Here is a 25,161-nt window from a genome sequence, read left to right as displayed (position 1 = left end):
AGCATAATAGCGCCTCTTGCCTCTTACCAATGAAGACTCCCCTTTTTCTCATCTCCAAACCAGATGGCTGCTATAGAATAGTCTAAAGACTATAGAAATCTGAATATGCACACTAAAACTTAAGCAGTACTAAACACCCATAACACAGGTTTGATGACCAACCTGGTACGAAACAAATTCAGAACGACCCTGGATATTTCCAATGGGTTCTCCAGGGCATAGTGCCTGAAAGGGAGTATTTAACCGGTTTTAGTCTCGATGAAGTGCAGTTTTCATTCAAACGCTTGTCCATGGGCTATAAGACAAGCCCCGGCCTTTTTCATCAAGAATTATGGAGATCTTTCAACCAAATCGCAAGGTATTGTCATATATAGATGACATCTATCTTACTGATGATGATTTGAATCTACACCTAACCATGGTGGACAGAGTGGTGATCATACTGACATCACATGGTTACAGAATTGAAGATTTACCTGACGGAGATCTTCCTAGGATACGAGTTGCGCAGTGAGGAGAAGGGTCTACCTCCGAATTTCTTTCAGAAATGCAGTTCCTTCCTTGCAACCTCCCAATGCATTGAAAAAGTTGTAATCCCTGTTGCGCTTTCTTACTTTGGACACACTTATCTGCCTCAGGACACAGAGAGTGAAGCCCTTATATGACTTATTTCTCCCACGTTTTCATCTAAACAGTGGCTGAACGAGCACACTGATATCTTGAATGCTTTACAAGCAGACATGCTCAAGACTAAATATTTACAAACTAGGGATAATAAAACCAACCTAGCTGTCAATCATACCCAATCACTATGGTTATACCTTTGATACCTACAATGAAAGACAGACTGTCCCCATTGCTTACAAGTCCCACTTGTATTCCTTAGCAGAAGCATGTCTTGCTTCCATTGAAAAGATCTTGACAGCCGTGCAGACAGCTATTTAAAAAGAGTGTCTTTTTACACAGGGAAAACATATCATTGTTTTTCCGGTACCAGCACTAGAAGCGGACACTAAGGCAAGCATACCCGATGCTAAAGCCCTACACCCAAGATAGGTACGGTGGAACTCTTCCTCAAGTGCAATTGATGCAAAGCTTCAGTATGATACTTCTATTCATACATAAGCTTTTTTCCAATAACGAAAAGGATGTTGCTCCAACACGAGCCACTTCACCCATTGAGTCTTACAAGAGAATCTTCTATATGAATGGTTCTGCCCATCCTACGGTAGGAACAAAATGCAAATACTTTCCAGCCTGCGCAGCGGTACAATGTGCAGTGCAGGACAGCGAGTTCATTCCACAGCGCACCAACACTAAAACTTTAGGTGACAGAACTGCACATCATGAAGAATTACAAAACCTGTTACTTGCATTGCAAAGGGCTGAGTCGTCACTTGCCACACTTACTGTGTCTGACTCATCCTTGTGTGTGTAAGGTTACAAAGTCAACTTGCAGCACAGGCGGCTAAATGGATTTAAGGATATAAAGAATAAACAGCGTTGGGAAAAGCAGCTGTCTCACAAGACAAGCTTACATTGGTCTATGTGAGGCACACTTTGGACAATCGATGTGATGCCATTCACGCCAAAGGGAACTGTGCAACAGACCTGGCGGCAGAGGCTACAAATCGGATTGAGAGTAGCTGTTATAACCAGACCTCCAATTAAGATCGACGCAGATATGTTAACAGCCATAAATACAATCAAGCGAGATTAGTCTATGTTAGACATGCATGCCCTTTTATCTCTACATCTCGTTTATCTGCCTATGTTATATTTGATTTCTTTCCTTTCCTCTTCAACACCCTCTTTTCACTCTCTGCTCAATCAACTTCCTAGAAACACTTGGCGTGATTCAGTTTTACGTATATGCTATACCATAGTAATATGCTACACGAAAACACAGCATTCTTGAAACAGCCAATTCTTTTAGGAAATGCAAGATTAAGTAAAATGTGAAATATACCCAGGAACTAAATTGCTGACAAGGAGTGCCTTAACGCCTGTTCAGAAATCAATCAGTTTTAGCAACAAGCATTTGCAATGCAATAGGTCTCGCATTATTAAAGTTTGAGCTTTTGGTGTTGCATTTTTTAGCAATGCCAATAGCTCAAACTTTAATAATGCGAGACCTATTGCATTGCAAATGTTTTTTTTTTTTTTGTGGCAGCATGACAATCGCTTTCTTCCAGGCAGTGGGAAAGATTCTAGGTTGAAGCACAAAGTTAAATACCTTCTGCAGGAAATTGGGAATTATGTCCAGGATCAGATGTAAAGTTTTGGGCAGGCAGGGATCATAGGGAGATACAGATTTAATGCTCAGTAGTAAATCTTTAGTTTTCTGGAGGGTCGCAAGGGGAAAAACAGAGAGCAGGTTAGAATAAGGGTGAGTAGTTGAAATTTCAGGACGGAAATCGCTTGCCAAAGGCTGGTTAAAGTCTGAGTAGACATTAAGAATGTTGTCCTGAAACTAGAGTGCTATTCTGTCACAAAACACTTGAGAAGAAGTGAAAGAGCGCTGAATCGGAGGATCTAAAAATTCCTTCACTACTTTAAACAACTACTGAGAAGAGTTGTTAGCAGACCTGATTTTTTCAATATAGACAGATGCTTATACCAACCCAGTGGCATGTTTGTTGGCCAAGAGAAGGGACTTATGCTTCTCTTTTTCCATGAGGCATGGATTAGCCTTCCATTTCCGCTCTTGTCTGCCGCATTCCTGTCTATGGGCCTTGAGATCTTCCAAGAACTATCCATCTCGTCCTGGGAAAACGAACTAGGAGATTTGGCTGATGAGGACTGGCGGGAGGCATTGTCCTCACCCAGAGAAGTGGCTATCCCTATGCGTCTTCGCCTCGTGCAGCTTAAAATCCTGCATCGGGTGTACTTTGATGCCACCCTGCTGCACAGGCTTAATAGGCGACCTGACACACTCTGCCTCAGGCATTGCGACCAGACGGGAACATTCTTGCATATTTTATGGGGCTGCCCTCACATACAGAGACATTGGACTGATGTTACCAGGCAATTGACTAGGATGTGTGGTAAGACAATTCACCCGACACCCACATTATGTCTCCTCAATATCTGGGAGGCGACGGACCTCACACAGGCTGAGCAGGCATGGGCCACATTGGGGTGGTGTGTAGCTAAGCGGAACATTGCCCAGAAGTGGAGCGTGGACACCATGCTGTTGATGACAGACTCGGCTAAGGATATGGACTATGCCATGCTCGCCGAAAAAACAGTGTTTAAAGGGAGGGTGTGCCCGCGCAAATGGGACCACAAGTGGGGGAAATGGAATAAGTATAGAGGAGAGATATGCGTTTCTCCGACGATAGAACTCAGGAGGGAAAGGCCGATTGGAGGTGAGGGGTGAGCGAAGGACTGGATGGCACATGTGGTGAACGATCATGAATGGACAGAATGATATGCAGACTCCTGACCCAGGGACGCGCAAGTGCTCTTCAAGGGGAGCGATTGGCTACGAGTGGATTTTGATACCCTGGACTCCAGAGAGGTTGATGATCGCTGAGGTTGATTTGTAACCGTATGTACTGGCTTCCCTACATTGTCAAGGCTATTGTCTCTGCTGCTGCCTTTGTTTCTAATAAAAAATTTTTAAAAAAAAAAGAACTATCTATCTATATAAAATCATTAATAATCTGAAACACCGCAAGGCTTAAAAGTATTCATGCTTCACAATGCTTACTTAATATATGTACCACTTTACTGCCACTTGATACATTGATTGCCTTTCTTTTATGTTTCTCTTACATTACCAATATGTTGATTGTTTTTTATCTTACACACAGTTAGATCAAGTGTATATTTTACCTTGGTTGTGTTAGACCTCAGTAACGTTATAGCATAGATTTCCCTATACATTACATAGATCCCTGTCAGTAAGATATGTTACATTAAGATGTACAAGCTGGGGATCACTATAAAGCCCCTAAAGTCAGACTATCTTTTATGTAGGCCCGACTCGATCTTTGAAAATGCAAGTCGCCATTTTCTCAATCTTAGACAATTGAAGTCGCCATCTTTCTAGATTTATCCAGAATCATTGTCATGTCTGCCATTTAATGCAGATATTGTCTGACCGTATATATCTAACAACTATGAAAGCATCACATCATTTGCCAAATGATATAGATGCAACAACTGATGTGACATTCGTCTGTGTCAAATGTATTCTTTTCACAATGTCAAAGTTAAATACAAATAAATGCAGACAGATAGCCAAAATAGTTTAGTCTGAATTGACTTACTTCTACCTTATATGATCTTAAGGAAACATCTGGGACGCAAACCTTGAGGCACACAATATATGTTAGACATTGCTAAACTTATGTCAGAAATTTTAATCTCTGATAAGATTTAATATACAAGGACTACCGCTTAAAAACTTGTCAAAAGAGATCCTTTTCCCAAATTATTGCACAACATTCTGCCAGAGACGGTCTCACCTACTACTAGCACACTTCACAGATGCTACATCTCGTCTGAAGCCCGAAGCCTATAAAGCTGAGTCCCGGAGGAAGACCGCAGCGTGTGTTTTTCCTTTGCGGGGAATACTGTCTTCACACCTCCACTGATAAAAACAGCCTTTGCTGTCAACAAAGTATGCAGTGAGTCTCTTCTCCATAAGAAACTGTGGCGTGCAAGTTGCTCTGTCTTCCATGCTCTCGTAGTGTAGCACATAGAAGTAGATACTGAACCAAGTTTACCTGAGTCACTAGTGGGTTGGAAAGCACTCCTTGTAGAGCTACGTCACACTGGCTTCTAAAGGTTTGGTAATTTCTAGGAGCTTATTTTGGCCCTTTTTCTCTCTATTGAGAGAAAGCCCTATGGACCTGCCCTCCTGTCTGGCACTCAAGGCAGGTTATGCTCCCTGCCTACTTCCCGGCCCCACCTGCCTACTACTTAGTTGCACAGCACAGGTTCGTAAAGCGGGAAACAGATGGTATCCCTCCAGGGTACCCACCACAGGACTGGTCCAAAAAGTCTTTAGAAATCCTCTCCGTCAAGGTGTCCCACAAGTACACTTGTATTGTTACAAAGAGATGGTGGAAAGAACAGTGCCACTGGCCATGTAGAAAGGGATCAACAGCATCTTAAAAAGTAAGTCCAGAGTGTCTCTATACTCCAGACAGAGGTTCTGCCACACAGTGGGCTCTAATTTTCTAATCTGCTGTCCCCTGTTCTTTCAAAAGTTTCCCCCTTTTGCAGAATGTTTAATACAGTCCACAGATGCCAGGTGATCTTTTTCACTGTGTACAGCATGTTGAGTAATTTTTAAAATGACAGATTAAAATGGATACTCGCAAGAGCTTTCTCTGGGTGTTAGTTCTGCTCCCAACATTGCAGAACTGGCTTCTTCACTTCAAGACTTCAAAGGTATCCTTTGGTGTGACGGGTGGCAGATAACTGCCACCTCCTCTTTGTCCTTGTGAGAAGGGCATACCTAGGCTTGTCAGTCGACTGTCAGTTAATCAGCCTATGCAGATTTCTCCCCACTCTTTTCTTCAGCCAGGAGAAGGTTAATCCCATCTAAATGGCCCTACAGTTGCGTACTGGCTTTGATCTACCTGCTGGTCAGCAGAGTAATCAACTTAGCACAGTAGGGTAGGACACGAAACATATGGCAGAGATCTAAAAACCAGATGGCCCAAAATCAAAATCTCTAGGGAGAAATTACGCTTGGGGGTCCACAGCATCTTGAAATTAATCGCTCACTGATAGCTTATATCCCGGACCCTATGACGCAACTGCAAGCCAGGTGGGAGACTGGCATTGGCAAGATTGATGACAATGACTGCAGAGAAGGTATGAGGACCCTTCATACACTGCTGATCTCCTCACACCTCCGTCTCATCCAATTACACTATTTGCATAGGACATATTACACCCCTGAAAAAGTGTCCAGGATGCACCCGGGGCTGTCCCCTCAATGCACCAGATGCCACAGAGAGTGACAGAGAAAGAGAGACACACACACTCTGCTTTACATGGTTTAAGAATGTGCCCTTATCAGTTTCTACTGGGTAAATGTCCAACAGTATATTAACAAAATGACTGGACAAAACCTAGGGTGGGCCTGCGGAATAATGGATAAGATGGGAGGGAATAGAGCAGCACGCACTCTTACTTGGTCTTGGCTTCAAGGTGGCTAGAAGAGTCATAGCAAAACAATGGAGGGCAGAAATGCCCCCCTGTATGTAGGGGTGAAAACGGGGAATGGATATGTGTGCAGCGCAAGGTTTCAACTGCATGGGGAACTCCATGGAAATTTGACAGAATATGGGGGCTTAGATGACTATGACCAACAAACCCAACCTGGTCCATAGTCCTGGTTGTTTGTGTGGCAACATGTACTTTGTGCAGTACTCAGAGATTAAGTAAGTGACAGAATATCTAGGGGCAGAAGGCCCTCTGCTTGTGGGACGTTGGGTCTGTCTTCTGTATAACGTGTAAGTGAATTGTTGATAACACTGTTTTTTTTTACTTACTATATTATATGTTTGAAAATAAGAACATTTGGGAAAAAACCCTGAATACATTGCCAAAGAAAGCAAGGCTGGCATGGTGCCAGCTCTCTAACAAAAGTGAAATTGCTACCTACAGAAAGCAACTTCAGAACAGTAGCAACGCCTTGCACTCTCTCATCTGGATGGTAGTTAACCCTCTGTCCATGACTCCGAACTGACACCCCTTAAGGGCATCATGCACAACACATCTCATATGTGGCCTAAAGAAATATGATCACATCACCCCAATCCTGATGGAAGTCCTTTGGCTCCCCTTGCTGGCCCGCACAATCTTCAAAACCAGCTGCATCATTTACAAAGCCATCAATGACCAGCAGCCCTGCTTAGCTTACAAATAAGCGTACAATCACTGGAGGTTCTTGGCACACCAGCAGACTGCAAACTAAAGAGTGTAATAAAGAAAAAAATATACATCTTTGCACCAAAGATGTATAATAAAATCTTTGACCATGTATAGCACTCCACTGCTGAACTACGCTTACTTGACCAGGTGAACAAGCACAGTACAGAACTCAAGTACTTGTTGCCATTATTAAAGAGAAGCCTTTCTGATGCAGTTTTACTGTGTTGCTGCACTAGCGCAAAGGCATGCTAGTTTACTATGCTTATGTTAAGCGGTGTGAGCACTGCCGATAATATGTGCATATAAGACAAAGCATCAAAATATTACATGTAAACAGGCAATTTTTCTAATCAAAATATTCTCTCTCATGTTTTAGCTTCACCTTTTAATACAGTTTTTGGTCAACCTAATCTACATTTTTTAATTTCCTGATATACATTAGGAACAGGTCCCTCATCTATCTTCAGCTACACACGATCATATCCTTATTTTTCTTCTTCTCATCTTTAGCTACAAAAGAACAAGTTACTTACCTTCGGTAATGATATATCTGTAAGAAACATTGGTTAGTTATAGATTCCTTACCTTAGAATTACCCCAGGCATCAGACTGGATCCGGAAAGTTTTTCCTCAGCAGTACCTCAGCATGCCGGAAGGTGGCGTCGGTCGGCTGCGTGTTCATCATTGGCATAGTGTCGCAGGGACCTACATAGACGCCACCCTCGTGCGCTGACATCAGTTCTGTACACGACTTTCCGAGCCAGAAACGCAGAGCCATGCAAGACACTGACCAGTGGTGCACAAAACTAGGGCGCTGAAAGGATAACCTTAACCCTAGAAATCAGTTCGCAGAACCGAGAGGATGGGTAGGGCGGTAAGGAATCTATAACTAACTAATGTTTCTTACAGATATATCGTTACCGAAGGTAAGTAACTTGTTCATCTGAAAGAAACACGTTAGTTATAGATTCCTTACCTTAGAATAGATAACCCAGCAATACCAACCCCGGAGGTGGGTCTGAGAACCAAGATCACACCAGGAAGTCCTGGAGAACAGAACGGCCAAAGAAGATGTCTCTCCGGACTTGACGTACGAGTTACTTACCTTCGGTAACGATGTATCTGGTAGAGACGATTCTAGCCGCAGATTCCCTCACGTAGAATTATCAACAGGCGTGAGACTGGATCCGGAAACATTTTGCCACAGCATCCCTGCGCGCCGGGAGCAGACGACATCACACGACTCCACCCAGGCGTCGTCCGCATGCTTGACGTCAGCGAGGTCACATAAGACCCGCCCCGGTGCGCCCACGTCAGTTTTTTCCTTTTCCACATGCAACGCGGATTCGATCCTTGCTACGGGCCCACTCCAGATGGAAAGCAGCCTGCCAGCCAGAACAGCGCCGGCGGTCAAAGCCAGAAGCAAGAAGAAAAGCCCGAGGCCCCGGGAAGGCCGAGTAGGCGACGCCTAGGAAGGGAGAACACAGGATCATCCCAGACCTCAGGACAGGAGCAGGGAGAGGAGGAGATGCCCGGGCCACCACTACGAGTGGCCGTGCACACGACCTCCGGAAGCAAAAGCAACCTACCTAAACGCCATGGAGAACAGGCACCCGAAGGCGACCAGAACCCTCTAGCAGAGCGCAAGCCATATGACAGCTACCACTACCCAACATAGGGTACACGTTAAGCTCCAAGATATGGGAACCCTCTTTGGAAAAACTTCCACCGCAGAGGGAAAAACAAAAGAGACACGGGGAAAGAAACACCCCCGTTGAAGGCTTGACAAGCAGCCCAAACAAAGCAGAAGACACAATCTTAGAGCCAAACCTGCGCAACAACTCCTGCAGAACCACACACAATCAACACAAGGGCCGTCCAGCAGCCAACAATGCCAAAGTCCCAAGGAAGGACGTAAACGGCTAGAAAACACACTGCACAGCCAGAACAACCGGCCTAACAAGGCCCAGAATCAACCCGAGAGTGACCACTGCGCCTTCCGGCCTGGTCACCCCCACGCTCCTGTGCCTGTGCCTGCTCCCGCAGCCCCAGCCTCCCGAGGGCCGCCGAGCCCACACCAGCCTCCCGCAGCCCCAGCCACCCGAGGGCCGCCAAGCCCGCTCCAGCTTTCCCGCCGCCCCAGCCCGTGGCCCCGCCCCCCGCCAGCCGATTGGCTCGCGCTCCCGCCTCCCCCGCAGTCCCTCCCGACCGGCTCCCTTCTTATGATGTCCCCAGAGCGACCGCGCAGCGGACGCGCGCAGCGGGAGCACCGATTGAGCGCCGAAGGTGCGCCAAAGGTAAGCCCGTCTACGCCCGTCCGTGCCAGGACCCCTGGCCCCCGCGGACCCCAGCCCACCCGCCGGACGTACGATGCCGCCACCCTCAACGCACTCAACGCTGGCCGAAGCCCAGGATGCTACCGAGCCACCCCGAGACGCACCCACGGACCCTTCTGCTGCAACTCCTGCAAGTTCACCTGCATCCGGACCTGCACTACTCCAGCACCAACCAAGACCAAGACGAGCAACAGCAGCAGCCACCTGAAATGCATCCTGCTCAACACCCGCTCCGTCCACAGACACGCCGTCGAGCTCTGGAACCTGCTCGACACCACAGCCCCAGACGTCGCCTTCCTCACGGAAACCTGGATGAACGCCTCCTCAACGCCCGACATTGCCATCGCCATCCCAGACGGCTACAAGATCATCCGAAGGGACCGCATCAACCACACCGGGGGAGGCCTCGCCATCATCCACAGGAACACCATCCGCATCACGACCAACACCGACGACACCCTCGCACCCGCCGAGCACCTGCACTTCCAGGTCCACATCAACCCCAAGACCACCCTCAGAGGCACCCTCATCTACAGACCCCCGGGACCACGCACACAATTCAGCGAAGACATCGCCGACTTCATCAGCCCGCACGCCCTCCCCTCCGCTGACAACATCCTCCTCGGGGACCTCAACTTCCACCTGGAGAACAACCACGACCGCAACACCACCACCCTGCTGGACAACCTCGCCAACCTCGGACTCAAGCAGCTGGTCACCACCCCCACCCACTACGCCGGACACACACTCGACCCCGTCTTCTCATCCAGCAAGGACACCGCCTTCAGCCACGCCACCGGACTCCACTGGACGGACCACAGCTGCGTCCACTTCAGCTTCAGAAGGACCACGATCCACCACCACCAGCAACAGGTTGCACGCAGAAGCTGGAACAAGATCACAGCCGACCAGCTCGCGACCGCCCTGAGCAAGAACCCACCCACCAGCGCAACGAACCCCAGGCAAGCGGCCACCAACCTCACGAAGTGGATCAGCGACTGCGCAGACGACCTCGCCCCTCTGAAGACCCCGACTAGCAGACCCGGTAGCAAGAAAGCCCCATGGTTCACCGACGAACTCAAGAAGAACCACCCGAAAACACCACCAACTCATCCACGCCACCAAGAAAACCGCATTCAAGGAACGACTGGACAACAACGCACACAACAGCAAGGAACTCTTCAACATCGTCAAAGAGCTCTCCAACCCCAACGCCGGTAACAACGACATCACCCCTTCACAAGACCTCTGCAACTCCCTCGCCTCCTACTTCCACAACAAGATCGCGGACATACACAACAGCTTCAGCACTCAACCGACGCACACCACGACCGAACCACTGCCCCCCAACACCACCCTCCGCGCCTGGACCCCGATCAGCACCGAAGACACCGTCCGCACGATGAACTCCATCCACTCCGGATCTCCTACCGACCCCTGCCCTCACCACGTCTTCAACAAGGCTGACGCTGTCATCGCACCCCACCTGCGGGACATCATCAACACCTCCTTCGACACCGCTACCTTCCCGGAGAGCTGGAAGCACGCCAAACTCAGCGCTCTACTAAAGAAGCCATCAGCCGACTCCACCGACCTCAAGAACTACCGCCTCATCTCGCTGCTCCCGTTTCCTGCAAAAGTCATCGAGAAGACCGTCAACAAGCAGCTGGCCGCCTTCCTCGAGACGAACGGATCCCTCGACCTCTCGCAGTCTGGCTTCCGGGCCAACCACAGCACCGAGACCGCCCTGATCGCAGCCACCGATGACATCCGAGCTCTGCTTGACAACGGAGAAACAGCGGCCCTCATCCTCCTAGACCTCTCCGCGGCCTTCGACACTGTCTGCCACCGTACACTAGTGCAGCGACTCAGCAACGTCGGAATCCAGGAGAAGGCACTGGAGTGGATCATCTCCTTCCTCACCGGAAGGACACAGAGAGTCCGCCTCCCCCCGTTCAGATCTGAAGCCACCGAAGTCTTCTGTGGCGTTCCTCAAGGCTCCTCGCTCAGTCCAACCCTCTTCAACGTGTACATGAGCCCCCTCGCAGACATCGCACGCCAGCACAACCTCAACATAATCTCCTACGCCGACGACACCCAGCTGATTCTCTCCCTCACCAACGACCCCGCCACCGCCAGAGCCAAACTCCACGAAGGGATGCAAGAGGTAGCCGAATGGATGAAGAACAGCCGCCTGAAACTGAACTCGGACAAGACGGAAGTCCTCATCCTGGGATCCTCACCCTCCGCCTGGGACGACTCCTGGTGGCCCCCCGCCCTAGGCAGCGCACCCAAACCAACAGACCACGCACGCAACCTGGGCTTCATCCTGGACTCCACCCTCTCCATGACCAGACAAGTCAACGCAGTCTCCTCGTCGTGCTTCAACATCCTGCGCATGCTACGAAAGATCTTCCGGTGGATCCCCACCGAGACCAGGAAGACGGTCACCCAGGCCCTCGTCACCAGCCGTCTGGACTACGGCAACTCCCTCTACGCCGGAACCACCGCCAAACTCCAGAAAAGACTTCAGCGGATCCAGAACGCCTCAGCACGACTCATCCTGGACATCCCCCGTCGCAGCCACATCTCCGGACACCTGAGAGACCTGCACTGGCTCCCGGTCACCAAGAGAATCACCTTCCGTCTCCTCACCCACGCACACAAAGCCCTACACAACCAAGGCCCAGGATACCTCAACAGCCGCCTCAACTTCTACGCTCCCAAACGCCAGCTTCGATCGACCGGCCACGGCCACGCCCACGCCCTCGCCCTCGCCACCGTCCCCCGCATCCGAAGAGCCACCACAGGGGGACGGTCCTTCTCCTTCCTCGCCGCCAGGACGTGGAACTCCCTCCCGACCCACCTCCGCCTGACCCAGGACCACCTCGCCTTCGGGAAGCAACTCAAGACCTGGCTGTTCGAGCAGTAGCGGACCCCCCTCCCCTAGCGCCTTGAGACCCTCTGGGTGAGTAGTGCGCTATATAAATGCTTTGATTGATTGATTGATTGAACCCAACTCAGAAGTCACTGAGGAGGGGACGGAGGAGGATAAGGCAGAGGAGGAGGACAGAGCCCTGCCAAGAGCCTTTGGATGGCGGTGTCAGCCGGGGCATGGAACAACAGGCTGCCATCAAACGGAAGGTCGATGAGTCGCTCCCGAATATTCTCAGGGAATACTCCGTCCCGAAGCCAAGCATGGCGACGGAGAGCGACTGAGGAAGCCATGGTCCGGCCCAGCACCTCCAAGATGTCCAGAGCGGAGCGGAGAATAAACGCTGCAAGCTCCCGGCCATCCAATGTATGATGCCGTAAGACCACCAGGCCAGACTCCTGGGACGCTGTAGATCCCAGAGAATCCGCCGAGTCCCACAAACAGGAGGAGGCCCTAGCCAGCACACACAAGGTGTTAAGGGCCCGCAGGGCCGCGCTGGTCGAGGCGAACATGTTGCGTCCCCATGAGTCCAACCAGCGGGCCTCTCAGGACGGCGGAGTCAACAGCGGCAGCAGGGAGGGAAAAGCAGTCCACAAAAGGGGGCTGGCGGCTGAGGGGTGAAGGGAAAGACACACCGGGTCACGCGGCACCGGGAGTGCCGGTGCAGAAGATGCTGAGGCACGGGGTCCCCAGAGGCAGGACACTTCCAAGCCCCCGTCAGGGAAGAAAGGAGCGAACCTTCAAAGCGAAGTAAGATTTCCCTTCCACCAGAGCCCTGGTGGAGGACCTCCAATCGATGGTCTGCCGGAAAGTGAGCCACCGGATCACCCATTCGCAGGATGCCCACAGCCGTAGACACCGCGTGAGCGAATGCCGCACCCGCCTCCGTAGGGCCCCGTGGTGGAGAAATCAAATCCTCCGTGGGAGACGGCTGCAAACTAAGGTGGCCAAGGCCAAGCGGGGCGGGCAAGGGCTAGACCTGGAAGTCAGAAGGAGCCAAAGAATGAGGGACCTGCCGCTCTTCCGGCAAACACCTCTGCCCCAGGAAGGGCGGGGAGCCACCCTTCGACGCCAGCGAAAGACACCACACGGCAGCCAGTCTCCGGGGAGGACGACACCAATATGCATGCCTCCGGAGAAGGAGCGTCCGAAGACAAATCCGCGGTATGACTCTTGTGCGGAGCCATAGAATCCGCTGCTTGAGGTAGGACGTCGGCACCAGCCGGCATCGCCGGACAAGGGGCCTCCAAGTCACCCCGCACCGGGGACCGGAGTGGGGACCGAAGGAGAGCTGGAGCCGCACCGGCCCCGAGGCGGCGCCAGAGTGACGCCGCCTCGGGGCCCTGCCGAGGTAGCCACCTGCGTGGGGAAAGGAGAAGGTCCTGGGGAGTGTCACAAAGCCCTCCAACAGCCACGGCCCAGAATGAGGCGAAGATCGCTCGGCAACCCATGCGGCGGTGCCAGGGATGAGTCAACGTCCGATTCACCCTCCGACGAGGCAGCCACCTGTGGGGAGGGACGAGAGGGGCACAGAGAGGGACAAGGGTTCTTCCCTCGGCCTCGACCCGGAGTGGGACGAGGAGGGTCCATCGACCCCTGTGGCGCCGCACGGTCCAGCTGCTGCCGGCGCCGTAGCGGCGTCACCTCGGCCTTAGACAGGACCACCCTGTCAAAGGACCGAGAGGGGCTCAGGGATGCGACCCGAGCCCCGGCGACCTCCGCGACACCACTGGGACCCCCGCGGGAGTTTGCGGCAAGGCAGAGATCCGTGGCCTGAAGGAGGTGCCCCAGGGGAGCCGCACCCCAACAGTACAACATCCTCCAAGCCTGGATCCAAACCAGTCGGTGCCGGGGCCAGAGCCACCAGCAGCACCGCAGAGGGCCCTGCGCTGAACGAGGGATCCACCGACATCCCAGGAGGGGAAGGAGGAGGTGACGCCAGTGAGGCCTGCAAACCCACCGCGTATGTCTTCATTTGGACTCTCGAAGCCCCAACACCGGGAAACGGTGGATATGACAACACGCGGGGCCACATCGCCCACGGAGAGTCCATGCCCTCGGGAGGCCGGAAACCAGCCCCGAGGGAAAAACTGCGACACTTACCCACCGGGGAGCGATGCTCACGTGACATTGGAGAAAGGTGAGGACGACGACCACGGTCGAAGCAGACCGAGGGGAGGACGTCGACCTGGAGAGACGCGCCGAGTGAAGTGTCATCTGGCGGTCCTGCCGCGACTTCGGCTTCAACTGTTGGTACTGTGTCCAGTCTGTGGTGCAGTGATCCTCCCCCAAACACCACATACAAATGAGGTGAGTCCGTCGCCGACATAAGATGCCCACAAGACGTGCAAGTCTTAAAGCCCGAAGGCATTCGTACACTGTTACACAAAAAAATGGAAGAAAAAAGGGGCCTAACAGGCCCGTAGTAAGGATCGGATCCGCGTTGCATGCGGAAAAGGAAAAAACTGACGAGGGCTTGCCGGGGCGGCACTTATGTGACCTCGCTGACGTCACATACGCAGACAACGCCTGGGCGGAGTCGCATGATGTCGCCCCCGGCGGGCAGGGATGCTGTGGCAAAACATTTCCGGATCAAGTCTCACGCGTGGGAATAATTGAAAGAATCTGCGGCTAGTAGTTTCTATCAGATTGTCCTGGCAGTAGTGCTTGGTAAACGTGTGCAGCGAAGCCCACGTAGCTGCCTGACAGATGTCACTCAGAGGGAGGAATGCCTCGTCCCAGAGCAGTAGAGGCTGCCGTCGCCATGGTGGAATGGGCGCGCAGCTCCACTGGAGGCTCCTTCTTTGCGAGAGAATAGCATGTTTTGATTCACCCATCGCGAGATAGTCCGCTTGTGTACGGCCCAACCTTTCTTAGCACCCAAGTACCCAACAAAGATCTGGTCATCCACCCAGAACTATTTGGTGCGATCCAGATAAAAGGAATTCTCCCTCTTTGGGTCCAGACGGTGCAGACTATTCCTCTTTCGAAGGACGCGGCGGTGGAAAGAAGGTGGGCAAACTGTTGGTCTGCCCGATGAAAAAAGGCATTGACAACCTTGGGCAGGAAGGATGGACGAGTCCTGAGGACAACTTTGTTCGGATGCACAGATAGAAAAGGGGGCTTAGAAGAAACGCCTGGAGCTCACTCACTCGTCTGGCAGAAGTGATGGCAACCAGGAATGCAGTTTTGAGAGTTAAAAGCCTCAAAGGACAGTTGTGAAGCGGCTCAAAGGGAGCGCAAATTAAATAAGTTAAAACCATGTTCAAGTCCCACTGAGGCAATAGGAGGAAAGAGATGAGTTATGCCTTTCGAGAAACGATTTACAACTGGAGACTTGAAAAGGGAAGGTTGATCTGGAAGCCGAAGAAAAGCAGAGTTGGCTGAGAGGTAGCCCTTGATAGTGCCCAAAGCAGACCCCTGCTGGGCCAAAGAAAGAAGGAACAAGAGAACCTCAGAAAGAGGGGCAGAAAGGGGATCCACAGCCTTTGCAGTGCAACATGCCACAAATTTGTTCCACCGACAGGCATATACCATTTTAGTAAAGGGACGCCTGGCTTCCAAGATTACATCGCAGACTTCGGGAGGCAGGTTGAAAGACGTCAACTTCCGCCGCTCAATCTCCACGCAAGGAGGTGGAGGCTGGACAGGTTCGGGTGAAGGACCATCCCCTGCTGCTGAGACAGAAGATCCTCCCGAAGAGGCAGACGGGTCGGAGGATCGAGTGCAAGTCACTGACCAGTGGTGCACAAAACTAGGGCCCTGAAAGGATAACCTTAACCCTAGAAATCAGTTCGCAGAACCTAGAGGATGGGTAGGGCGGTAAGGAATCTATAACTAACTAATGTTTCTTACAGATATATAGTTACCGAAGGTAAGTAACTTGTTCATCTGAAAGAAACACGTTAGTTATAGATTCCTTACCTTAGAATAGATACCCCAGCTATACCAACCCCGGAGGTGGGTCTGCGAACCAAGATAACACCAGAAAGTCCTGGAGATCAGAACGGCCAAAGAAGCGGTCTCTACGGACTTCACGTACAAGTTACTTACCTTCGGTAACTATGTATCTGGTAGAGACGATTCTAGCCGCAGATTCCCTCACGTAAAATTATCAACAGGCGTGAGACTGGATCCGGAAACATTTTGCCACAGCATCCCTGCGCACCGGGGCGACATCACGCAGCTCGGGATACCAGACTCTTCATGCCCAATCCGAAGCCACAAGGATGACTTGGGCCCAGTCGCGCCTGATCTCCTTGAGCACTCTGGGGAGAAGTGGTATAGACGGAAAGGCATACAAAAGACCGAAAATCCACTCGCGACGAAAAGCGTCGCCGAGCGAGTGCTGCCTTGGAAATTCCAACGCGCAGAATTGCTGACATTGCGCTTCTCTTCGGTGGCAAATAGATCTAACCACGGCTCTCCCCACTGTTGAAAGAGACCTTGCACCACCTCCGAGTGGAGACGACATTCATGATCAATCATGCACCTGCGGCTGAGTTTGTCAGCCCTGGCGTTCAGGGAACCCGCCAGGTGTTGAACCACCAGCGATATGTCCTGATGTTCCAGCCATGTCCAGAGGTAGAGGGCCTCCTGACATAGGGTCCACTACCCCACCCCGCCCTGTTTGTTACAGTACCACATGGCAGTGAAGTTGTCTGTGAACACCTGTACTACTCTTCCCCGAACAGAGGGTAGGAATGCCTTCAGTGCAAGACAGATCGCCCGGAGCTCCAGAAGGTTGATATGGAGCCTGGACTCCGCCGGAGACCAGCGGCCTTTGATCTCCGCCTCTCCCATGTGGCCGCCCCATCCCAGAAGGTATGCGTACGCCTCCACTGTATGTTCTGGTTGGGGAAGGGATAGGGATCTGCCATTGACCCAATCCTGGTTCATGAGCCACCACTGCAGTTGTCGCGCAGTGCCCTCCGAGATCTGAACGTAATCGGACAGATTCCCCTGTTGCTGCGCCCACTGGAACTTCAGGTCCCACTGCAGAGCCCACATATGCCACCTGGCATGATCTACTAACAGGATGCAGGAGGCCATGAGGCCCGGCAGCCTCAGGGTCAGTCTGACCGAAACTCAGGATAGGGGCTGAAAGATCGGAATCATAGCCCGAATATCCCGGACTCGCTGTTCGGGAGGATAGACCCCGAAACTGCGCCGTGTCCAGAACCACTCCGATGAAGAGGAGCTTCTGAGAGGGACTCAGGTGCGACTTCGGCACATTGATGGAGAACCCCAGAGAATGCAGGAGGTTGGCTGTAGTCTGGAGGTGGGAGACGACTGCCCGGGGCGAGCCCGCCTTCAACAACTAGTTGTCGAGATAGGGGAAGACTGAAAACCCTGATCTGCGCAGATGAGCAGCGACCACAGCCATCACTTTCGTGAACACCAAGGGGCGCTGGTAAGGCCAAAGGGGAGCACGGTAAACTGAAAATGCTCATGGCTTACGCGAACCACAGGTAATGCCCGTGGGCCGGCAGGGCGGGGATTTGAAAATAAGCGTCCTGCAAGTCCAGCGCTACTATCTAGTTTTGCGGGTCGAGGGCAGACAAGACCTGAGCAAGCGTCAACATCTTGAACTTCTCCTTCCGTAGGAAGCAGTTGACGTCCCTGAGATCCAAGATAGGACGCAAGCCCTTGTCCTTCCTGGGAACCAGAAAGTAGTGGAAATAACAACCACAACCTACTTCTGGGACAGGAACGCGCTCGATGGCTCCCTTGGCCAGGAGAGCCGTAACTTCCTGCTGGCGAAGGGCCAGGTGATCCTCCGACATGTGGTGGTATTGCGGTGGCATGGCTGGAGGGGTAGCCTCGAAGAGGAGGGAGTAGCCCCTTCGAACTATCTGCAAAACCCACCTGTCCGACGTGATGGTGCGCCAGAGGAGGATGTGATGGCGAACCCTGCCACCCACTGGCGTTTGATGGGCCTGAAATGTTGGGAGGACTGGCCCGCCTGCTGGCCCCCAGAACCACGACGGTTGTTCCCACATCCTGGCCGCACAAAGGTTGGGTAACTTGTTGCGGCCTGTGGCTCTGTGCGGGACATAGCGGGGCACCCCTTCCTTAACCACGAAAGGGGCGAAAATCGGACTGCGCAGGGCGGCTGGAGAGGTCCAAGGACCTGTCCGTAGTTCGTGAGTCCTTGAAACGCTCTAAAGTGTTGTCCGCTTTGACGGCCATCGAAGGGCATGTCCATGAGGATATTCTGCACATCCACAGAAAAGACAGTGGATCTCATCCAGGCGTAGCGTCTAAGAGCTACTAACGTAGAAATCAATCTACATAGAGAGTCTTCAGTATCCAGTCCACGAAGGATGGTTAACTTGGCCGCACCCCTTCCGGCAGCAATAGCCTGGGAGAGCACTGTCCGAGCCTCCTCCGGACACTGAGGCGGCACCTGCGCAACCGAGTCCCACACAGAGTGGGAATAAAGGCCCAATAGACATGCAGTGTTTACCGACCACAGTCCCAAGCTGGCGAAAATCTTCCATCCAAGATGATCCAGCTTCTTGGATTCCCTTTCCAGTGGAACGTTAGGGAATGCGCTTTTGGAAGTAGAGGCTTGGACCACCAAGCTCTCAGGGGTGGGGTGTTGGGAAAAGAAAGTGGGGTCGGCCGGAGCCGGGTGGTGGCATCGGGCAATCATCATATCCACGGGAGCCCCCGTGTTGGGCCTGGACCAGGTGCCCAAAAGGACGTCAGTAAGGGCATCGTTGAACGGAAGCAGAGGCTCCGAACAGCTCGCTGCCGGCTGAAGCACCTCTGCCAGGAGGTTAGTCCTGACTGCCACAGTAGAGAGTTCAAGGGTGAGAGCCTCGGCTGCCGTAGGCAACACCACTGCGTACGAAGCTCCCTCCTCCATAGCCACGGTAGGAGGAGATAACATGCCAAGGTCAGGGGAGGTGTCCAAACCACTGGCATCCCCCAGTTCCTCTCTCTAGTCCTGTTCACTGTCCAACTGTTCAGTCAGAGGGTCACCTGACCCCTATCAGTCCTCCTCCTCATCCTCTGGGTGCAAATCAGGTCAAAAAGGGACCCCAGAAGTGAACAGGGGCACGTCGGGATGGAGGCCGGGGTTGACGACGGCCGGTGGGGCCGACCAGCGTCGAATGCCGTAATGGTGCTGGAGGAAGCAGCGCCGGTGGAGGTGTAATCAGGTCATCCAGCGCCGATCCGGATCCAGGCCTGGATCCAAGGGGGGCCTGCGGCGCAGGGGCCGTCGGCGGAGAAGGCCTAGGCCCCCCAACCGGTTCCGCTGCGCCCAAAGGCTCAAAAAAGAAGTCAGCAAAAGTCGAGAAAAAGTCAGTCAAAAAGCGACTGGAGAGATCACTCTTCCCGGACCTGCGCTCGCTGGAGCGGAAAAATAAAGAACTGATGTCAGCGCGCGAGGGCGGCGTCTAAGTAGCTCCCGCGACGTCATCCCGGCGACACGACGCCAATGTCTAACGCGGAGCCAATTGACGCCACTTTCCGACGCGCAGAGGTTCTGCTGACAAAAAACTTTCCGGATCCAGTCTGACGCCTGGGGTAATTCTAAGGTAAGGAATCTATAACTAACGTGTTTCTTTCAGATGATCCCATTTATTTAGGAGTTTGGCTAATTTATCAATGCTCTAATCTACAAGATTGTATTTAACCAAAATTAAGAAAAAAATCAGCAGCTCTAATCTTTGTGTTATGCAGAATAAATTCAAAACTAAACAATCCTACCAGCTTAAGCTTTTTTAAAAGTAAATAAGTAATTAGAGCAAAATCTTTGCAGCCGCTATCCATCACTTAGCATGAATTCCATAGAAATGAATACCTGTCTTGGATAATTTATAGTGCAAAGTCTTTAGAACATTTTTCCATCAGCTTCAGCACACAAAGATTTTACATCCAATTGGAATCTGGTCTACTTAAACAAGAATTAGTCAACAAAGACGTCTTTGATAAATACTTTATAGCATTAAACACGCAGAAGCAGACTTCCTAGGATCCACTTTCAGGAAGGCGTCAAATCCTGCAATCCCTAGACAAAGAATCTCGAACTTACCACAGGAGACCTGGGCTTCAAGACAGTCTCGGGCAACAAGCATCGGAACCTGCCCCCAAGGAAACCATACATACACAGCTTTTACTCACCTCTAATACTGATGACCTTACAGAATAAATACAATTGAAATATGCTGCTCTCAGGAATTACTCTTATTCCATACTCACAAAACAATACGATTTGAAAGGACCGCTGAATAACGTTTGCAGCCATGCCATCGGAATCTGCGTCATGCTATTCCCGATTAAAGAGTTTAGATGTAGTTGATTTAAACGTTCCAGCGAATCTGAACACTTCAGATTATGTAATTATAATAATGAATCATTATTGCATTTTTTTATACTGCTGGCAAAGGGTGAATTCAGAAAGGCACAGACTTAAAACCAATATTCTACATAATTGACTTTCACGTGTAGCGAAGCTTTGAAATACTCTTTGAATACAGTGAACATTTCTGAACTTGCATTAAGTACTATGTTCTTACAAAAATCTTTTAAGAATCTTATCTCAGTATCAACATGTTGCACTAATTTGTGAAGGTTACCAAGAATAATTTAAACATTTTAAAACAATTGTATCAACGTAGTTTTGCCTGTTTCTTTTTTTTTTTTTTTTTTTTTTTAAATGGAACAGAGTTTTACCCAGTCTTTTTATTCTATTGGTGGTGCATGATTTTTAACTAATTACTAACTTTGTAATGATTTCAATTAATCACTATCGTCATTAGGCAGTCACTAATATTCCAGTTTAGTTGCCAAGAGGATGCTAGTTCACCGTTTCATGTAAAAGGCATAAGTAAAAAGGTATAAAGATTATGAAAGGCCTCAAGGCCAGTGGCACAGCTAGGATGCCATGGGTCCTAAAGCAAGTAAGGGGAATGCTTTGACTTGATAGTAAAGAAAATAATTTTAACGGGTGTAAAGTTGGACCAATTTATAGCTATCCGTCTGCTCAAAGCCAGAAACTAGTCTGCTTAACTTTCACCTATTCCATTAGTAGCATTACAAGGAGTTGGGTTGCATTGAAGGCTGTGATGTACCATCTACTCTCCTTTAACATTATATAAGCTAGTTCTGGTTTGATTAGAACAGTGTCACTCCAAAGAGACAGCAATGCCTGACAGAAAAGTTCAAGACTAAAGAATGTACAATGATAATAAGCTATTTACCTGTTTCGAGTTGGTTAGATATAGCTTGGCCGACAAATTGACAATTTGCAGTTTTACATGATCGTCTTCGTTAGTGAAGCTCTTGGCCATCTTTCTCAAGACATCAGGTGCAATCTGAGGAACTCGTTCACAATATTCTCCAATTAGCCACAGAATGCTTGCTCTAGCCATCGGCACCTAAGCCATAACGAGAAAGAGCATCAGTTTTGGACTATAGGCAAGAACATTTTGAATGCTGCTTAATTTAAGTGAGAAGTCCAGTCTTATTATGTTCCGATATAAATGTATTATCCTCACAATGTAAGAACTTTCAATTAACACATTGAACAAAAAGCCTTTTTGAGTTACACTTCAAAATTCAGCGCAAAATGAAAGTTGGTGAATGTAAAAAACAAAAACGTAAGGCAAAGATGGAAGGTATAACTGAAGACAGGCAGAAAGGGATTTATATGCTCTTTTTGGGACATAAAATACAGAAATACATGTTTATGAATCAGTTGACAACTGAGTATCTGGTTAGTTTCATATTATCATACTGCATGAAAGACTAAACAAAAGTTTTTTTTTTAAATCACCTAATTTGAGTGAAACAGTTGCATATCAAACTTTTGCACAAATCGCCATAAATTGTAAGCCCCTAAAAAGCAGAAACATGGCAGAATCACTTGCTAAGTCATGTGACTGTGCACAAGAAGCACAATCACCTAATAATTCCACTAACCAACAGCAAGTTCTCATTCAAATCAAGGAACACAAACTAAGGACATTTTATGCTTTATACACAAATCTGTGGGCCACAGATAACATGAAAAAAACAGACATAGCTGTGATAAAGAAATCTAAAATAATATATTGAGAAAATCTGGCTGCATAAAGTGTAATCGTAGACATCCGCATTGAGGGCTAGTAATTAAGAGGCTTGATTTGCACTGGGAATGGAACACTTTTCAGAAATTACATTTATCATCGTAACATTTTGATTGAGAGAGCAGCATTTTAAACATGAGCTCCTGCACACGAGCCATATTGTGGGTAGGTTGAGAGTAGTCGACACTAACAAGAGTGAGATGGGAGCGACTAGAACTTATATTTGGAACACAACCAGTCGTTACAACTGCTGAATTGTAATATTGAACACATTTCTGCATCATACAGTTGTGTAATGTAAGCTGAACCAGTGAACCACCAGAGATCAGTTAAGTATTACCAAGGATCACGATACCTATAGGTACGTTTATGTCTTAAAAATGAAGGTTCTTACATCCACTGCCGCCCGACATCCATTGTTTTCAATGATCTCTCTTGAGTAGAATGTCTGGAGATGGTGCTTTGCTTGCAGCACCATAAGGCATTACATTGCTTGGTCAAAAAAAATAACTTTTATTAGGCCACCCCCGCATCAGACTCGGACTCTAATGCGGACACTCTTTTTCTGCACTCGTGGTGGACTTGCATTGGGGAATTTCTCAAGCCACAAAAGGAGGGGTGAGAGATGATCACGGTAAACCCAAAAATTAACAAAACACCTGCAGGCATGCCAAGAGCCTCTTGAAAACCGTTCATGCTCCAGTGGTCCCTATCACAATCTAATATCCTTTTCCCTATGATGGGCACACAGTCCATTCACCTCTGAGCAATCTCGATAAATAGTTTTCAAACTATGCAATATACAGAATTAAAGAGATTTGGAAAGCCTGCATGGCTTTTGAGGATTCAGTTATTTAGAGGTTATGTTAGATAATGGTAAAGTTATTGTTGATATTCAAATATATTTACAATGCCAAACATCACTATTGGTACAAAACATTTAGCTTGGCAACAAAGAAAAAGAAATAAATAATAACAGTGGATTTTGTCTATATAATGCAAATGGAATATGCTACTTACCAGTATGCATCTGTTTTTGGCATGTAGAGCTGCAGATCTACACACTTGTGCATAGATCGCCATCTGGTGTTGGGCCCGGATGTTTGCAGTTTGTTTTTCTTCTTGGAACGTCTTTGGAAGTCACGAGGTCGGTGACTCCTCCCTTGGATCGTATTGCGCATGGGCTTCGGCTCCGTCCTCAGATTGTTTTTCGCCAGCAGGGCAAGATGAAGTGTAGTAATAACAGTGAAGATTGCCATGTGTGTGTTATCTAAATAAGATAAACTGGAACAGATAAAGGTAGCAGGGGAGGCGGGTGGGCGTGTGTAGATCTGCAGCTCTACATGTCAAGAACAGATGCATACTGGTAAGTAGCATATTCCGTTCGAGGCACACGAGCTGCAGATTACACACTTGTGCATAGATTATATAGCAGTACACATCGTTAGCGGTGACCACCCGTATCTTTTGCCGTGGTTTGAAATAATGTTTTGAGTACAGCCTGGCCCACAATAGCTTGTTGCTTAGTTTGCACATCTACACAATAGTGTTTGGTGAAAGTGTGCGGTGTTGACCATGTAGCTGCTTTGCAGATATCATCTAATGGGATGTTTCCTAGAAAAGCCATTTAAGCCCCTATTTTACGTGTAGAATGGGCTTTAGGGGGAACGGATAGCGTTTGTTTTGCTTTGTGGTAGCAAATTTGAATGCATTTGACAATCCACCTAGCTATCCCCAACTTGGAGATGGGGTTGCCCTTGTGTGGTGGAGAGAAAGGGACAAACAGTTGTTTGGTCTTACGGAAAGGTTGTGTTCTCTCGATGTAGTAGAGTAGGGCTCGTTTGACATCTAGTGTGTGAAGAGCTCTTTCTGCAACAGTTTGTGGTTGCGAGAAGAATACTGGTAGTTCTACAGATTGGTTTAGGTGAAAAGGAGAAATGACTTTGGGGAGGAATTTTGGGTTGGTACGGAGAACCACCTTATTATGGTGCATTTGTAGAAAAGGTTCTTGAATAGTAAATGCTTGTATCTCACTGACCCTTCTGAGGGAAGTGATGGCTACAAGAAAAGCGGTTTTCCATGTTAAGAATTAAAGTTCACATTTGTGTAGGGGTTCAAAAGGAGGTCCCATTAGTCTGGTGAGAACGATATTTAGGTTCCACACAGGTGAGGGTGGCACTCTGGGAGGAATTATTCTTTTAAGGCCTTCCATGAAGGCTTTAATGGCAGGTACTCTAAAGAGTGAGAGATGTTGCCTGTTTTGTAGGTAAGCTGCTATGGCTGCGAGGTGTAGTCGAATGGACGTATAGGCTAGATTGCACCTTTGTAGGTGGAGTAAGTAGCCTATGATGTGTTGAATGGACACATCTAGGGGATCGATGGTGTTATGACAATAGACAACAAAACGTTTCCACTTGGTGGCGTAGCACGCTCTAGTGGTACGGCGCCTAGCTTCTTTGATGACGTTCATACAGTCAGGGGGAAGATTTAGGTACCCGAATTCTAGGATTTCAGGAGCCAGATCGCAAGGTTGAGTTGAGCTGGGTCCGGGTGTCTGATCTCTCCATGGTTCTGGGTTAAGAGGTGTGGAGAGAGGCATAATTTTTGATGCAGTACTACCAATAGTTCCAGCAGTGTGGTGTACCACGGTTGTCTGGCCCAAGTTGGCGCTACTAATATTAGTATGCGGGAGTGCTGTTGTAGTTTGCGCACCACTAGTGGAATGAGTGGGAGAGGCGGAAAAGCGTACGCAAAGCTGCCTGACCAATTCATCCATATTGCATTGCCTTTGGACAATGGGTGTGGGTATCCGGCGGCGAAGCTTGGGCATTTTTTTTTTTCGTAGGTGGCGAAGAGGTCTATCTGTGGATGCCCCCACATTTGAAAGTATGGGTGAAGAACTTGCGGG

At 49.5% G+C, this 25,161-nt stretch overlaps 1 protein-coding gene across 2 annotated transcripts in view; it reads right to left on the bottom strand.

Annotated features, from left to right (window-relative positions):
* AP3B1 (adaptor related protein complex 3 subunit beta 1) overlaps nt 1-25,161 on the bottom strand; it is a 1,836,520-nt gene that overhangs the window by 806,200 nt on the left and 1,005,159 nt on the right. For both annotated transcript variants that reach the window (XM_085632261.1, XM_085632260.1), the window contains exon 15: nt 21,387-21,563. In XM_085632261.1, coding sequence (XP_085488387.1) covers nt 21,387-21,563 — 177 coding nt within the window. The remainder of the gene's footprint in view (nt 1-21,386; nt 21,564-25,161) is intronic.

This window comes from Triturus cristatus, chromosome 2_1 (assembly GCF_964204655.1).
Source record: "Triturus cristatus chromosome 2_1, aTriCri1.1, whole genome shotgun sequence".
NCBI classification, from domain to species: Eukaryota; Metazoa; Chordata; class Amphibia; order Caudata; family Salamandridae; genus Triturus; species Triturus cristatus.
This window is presented reverse-complemented; position numbering and strand designations above follow the sequence as displayed.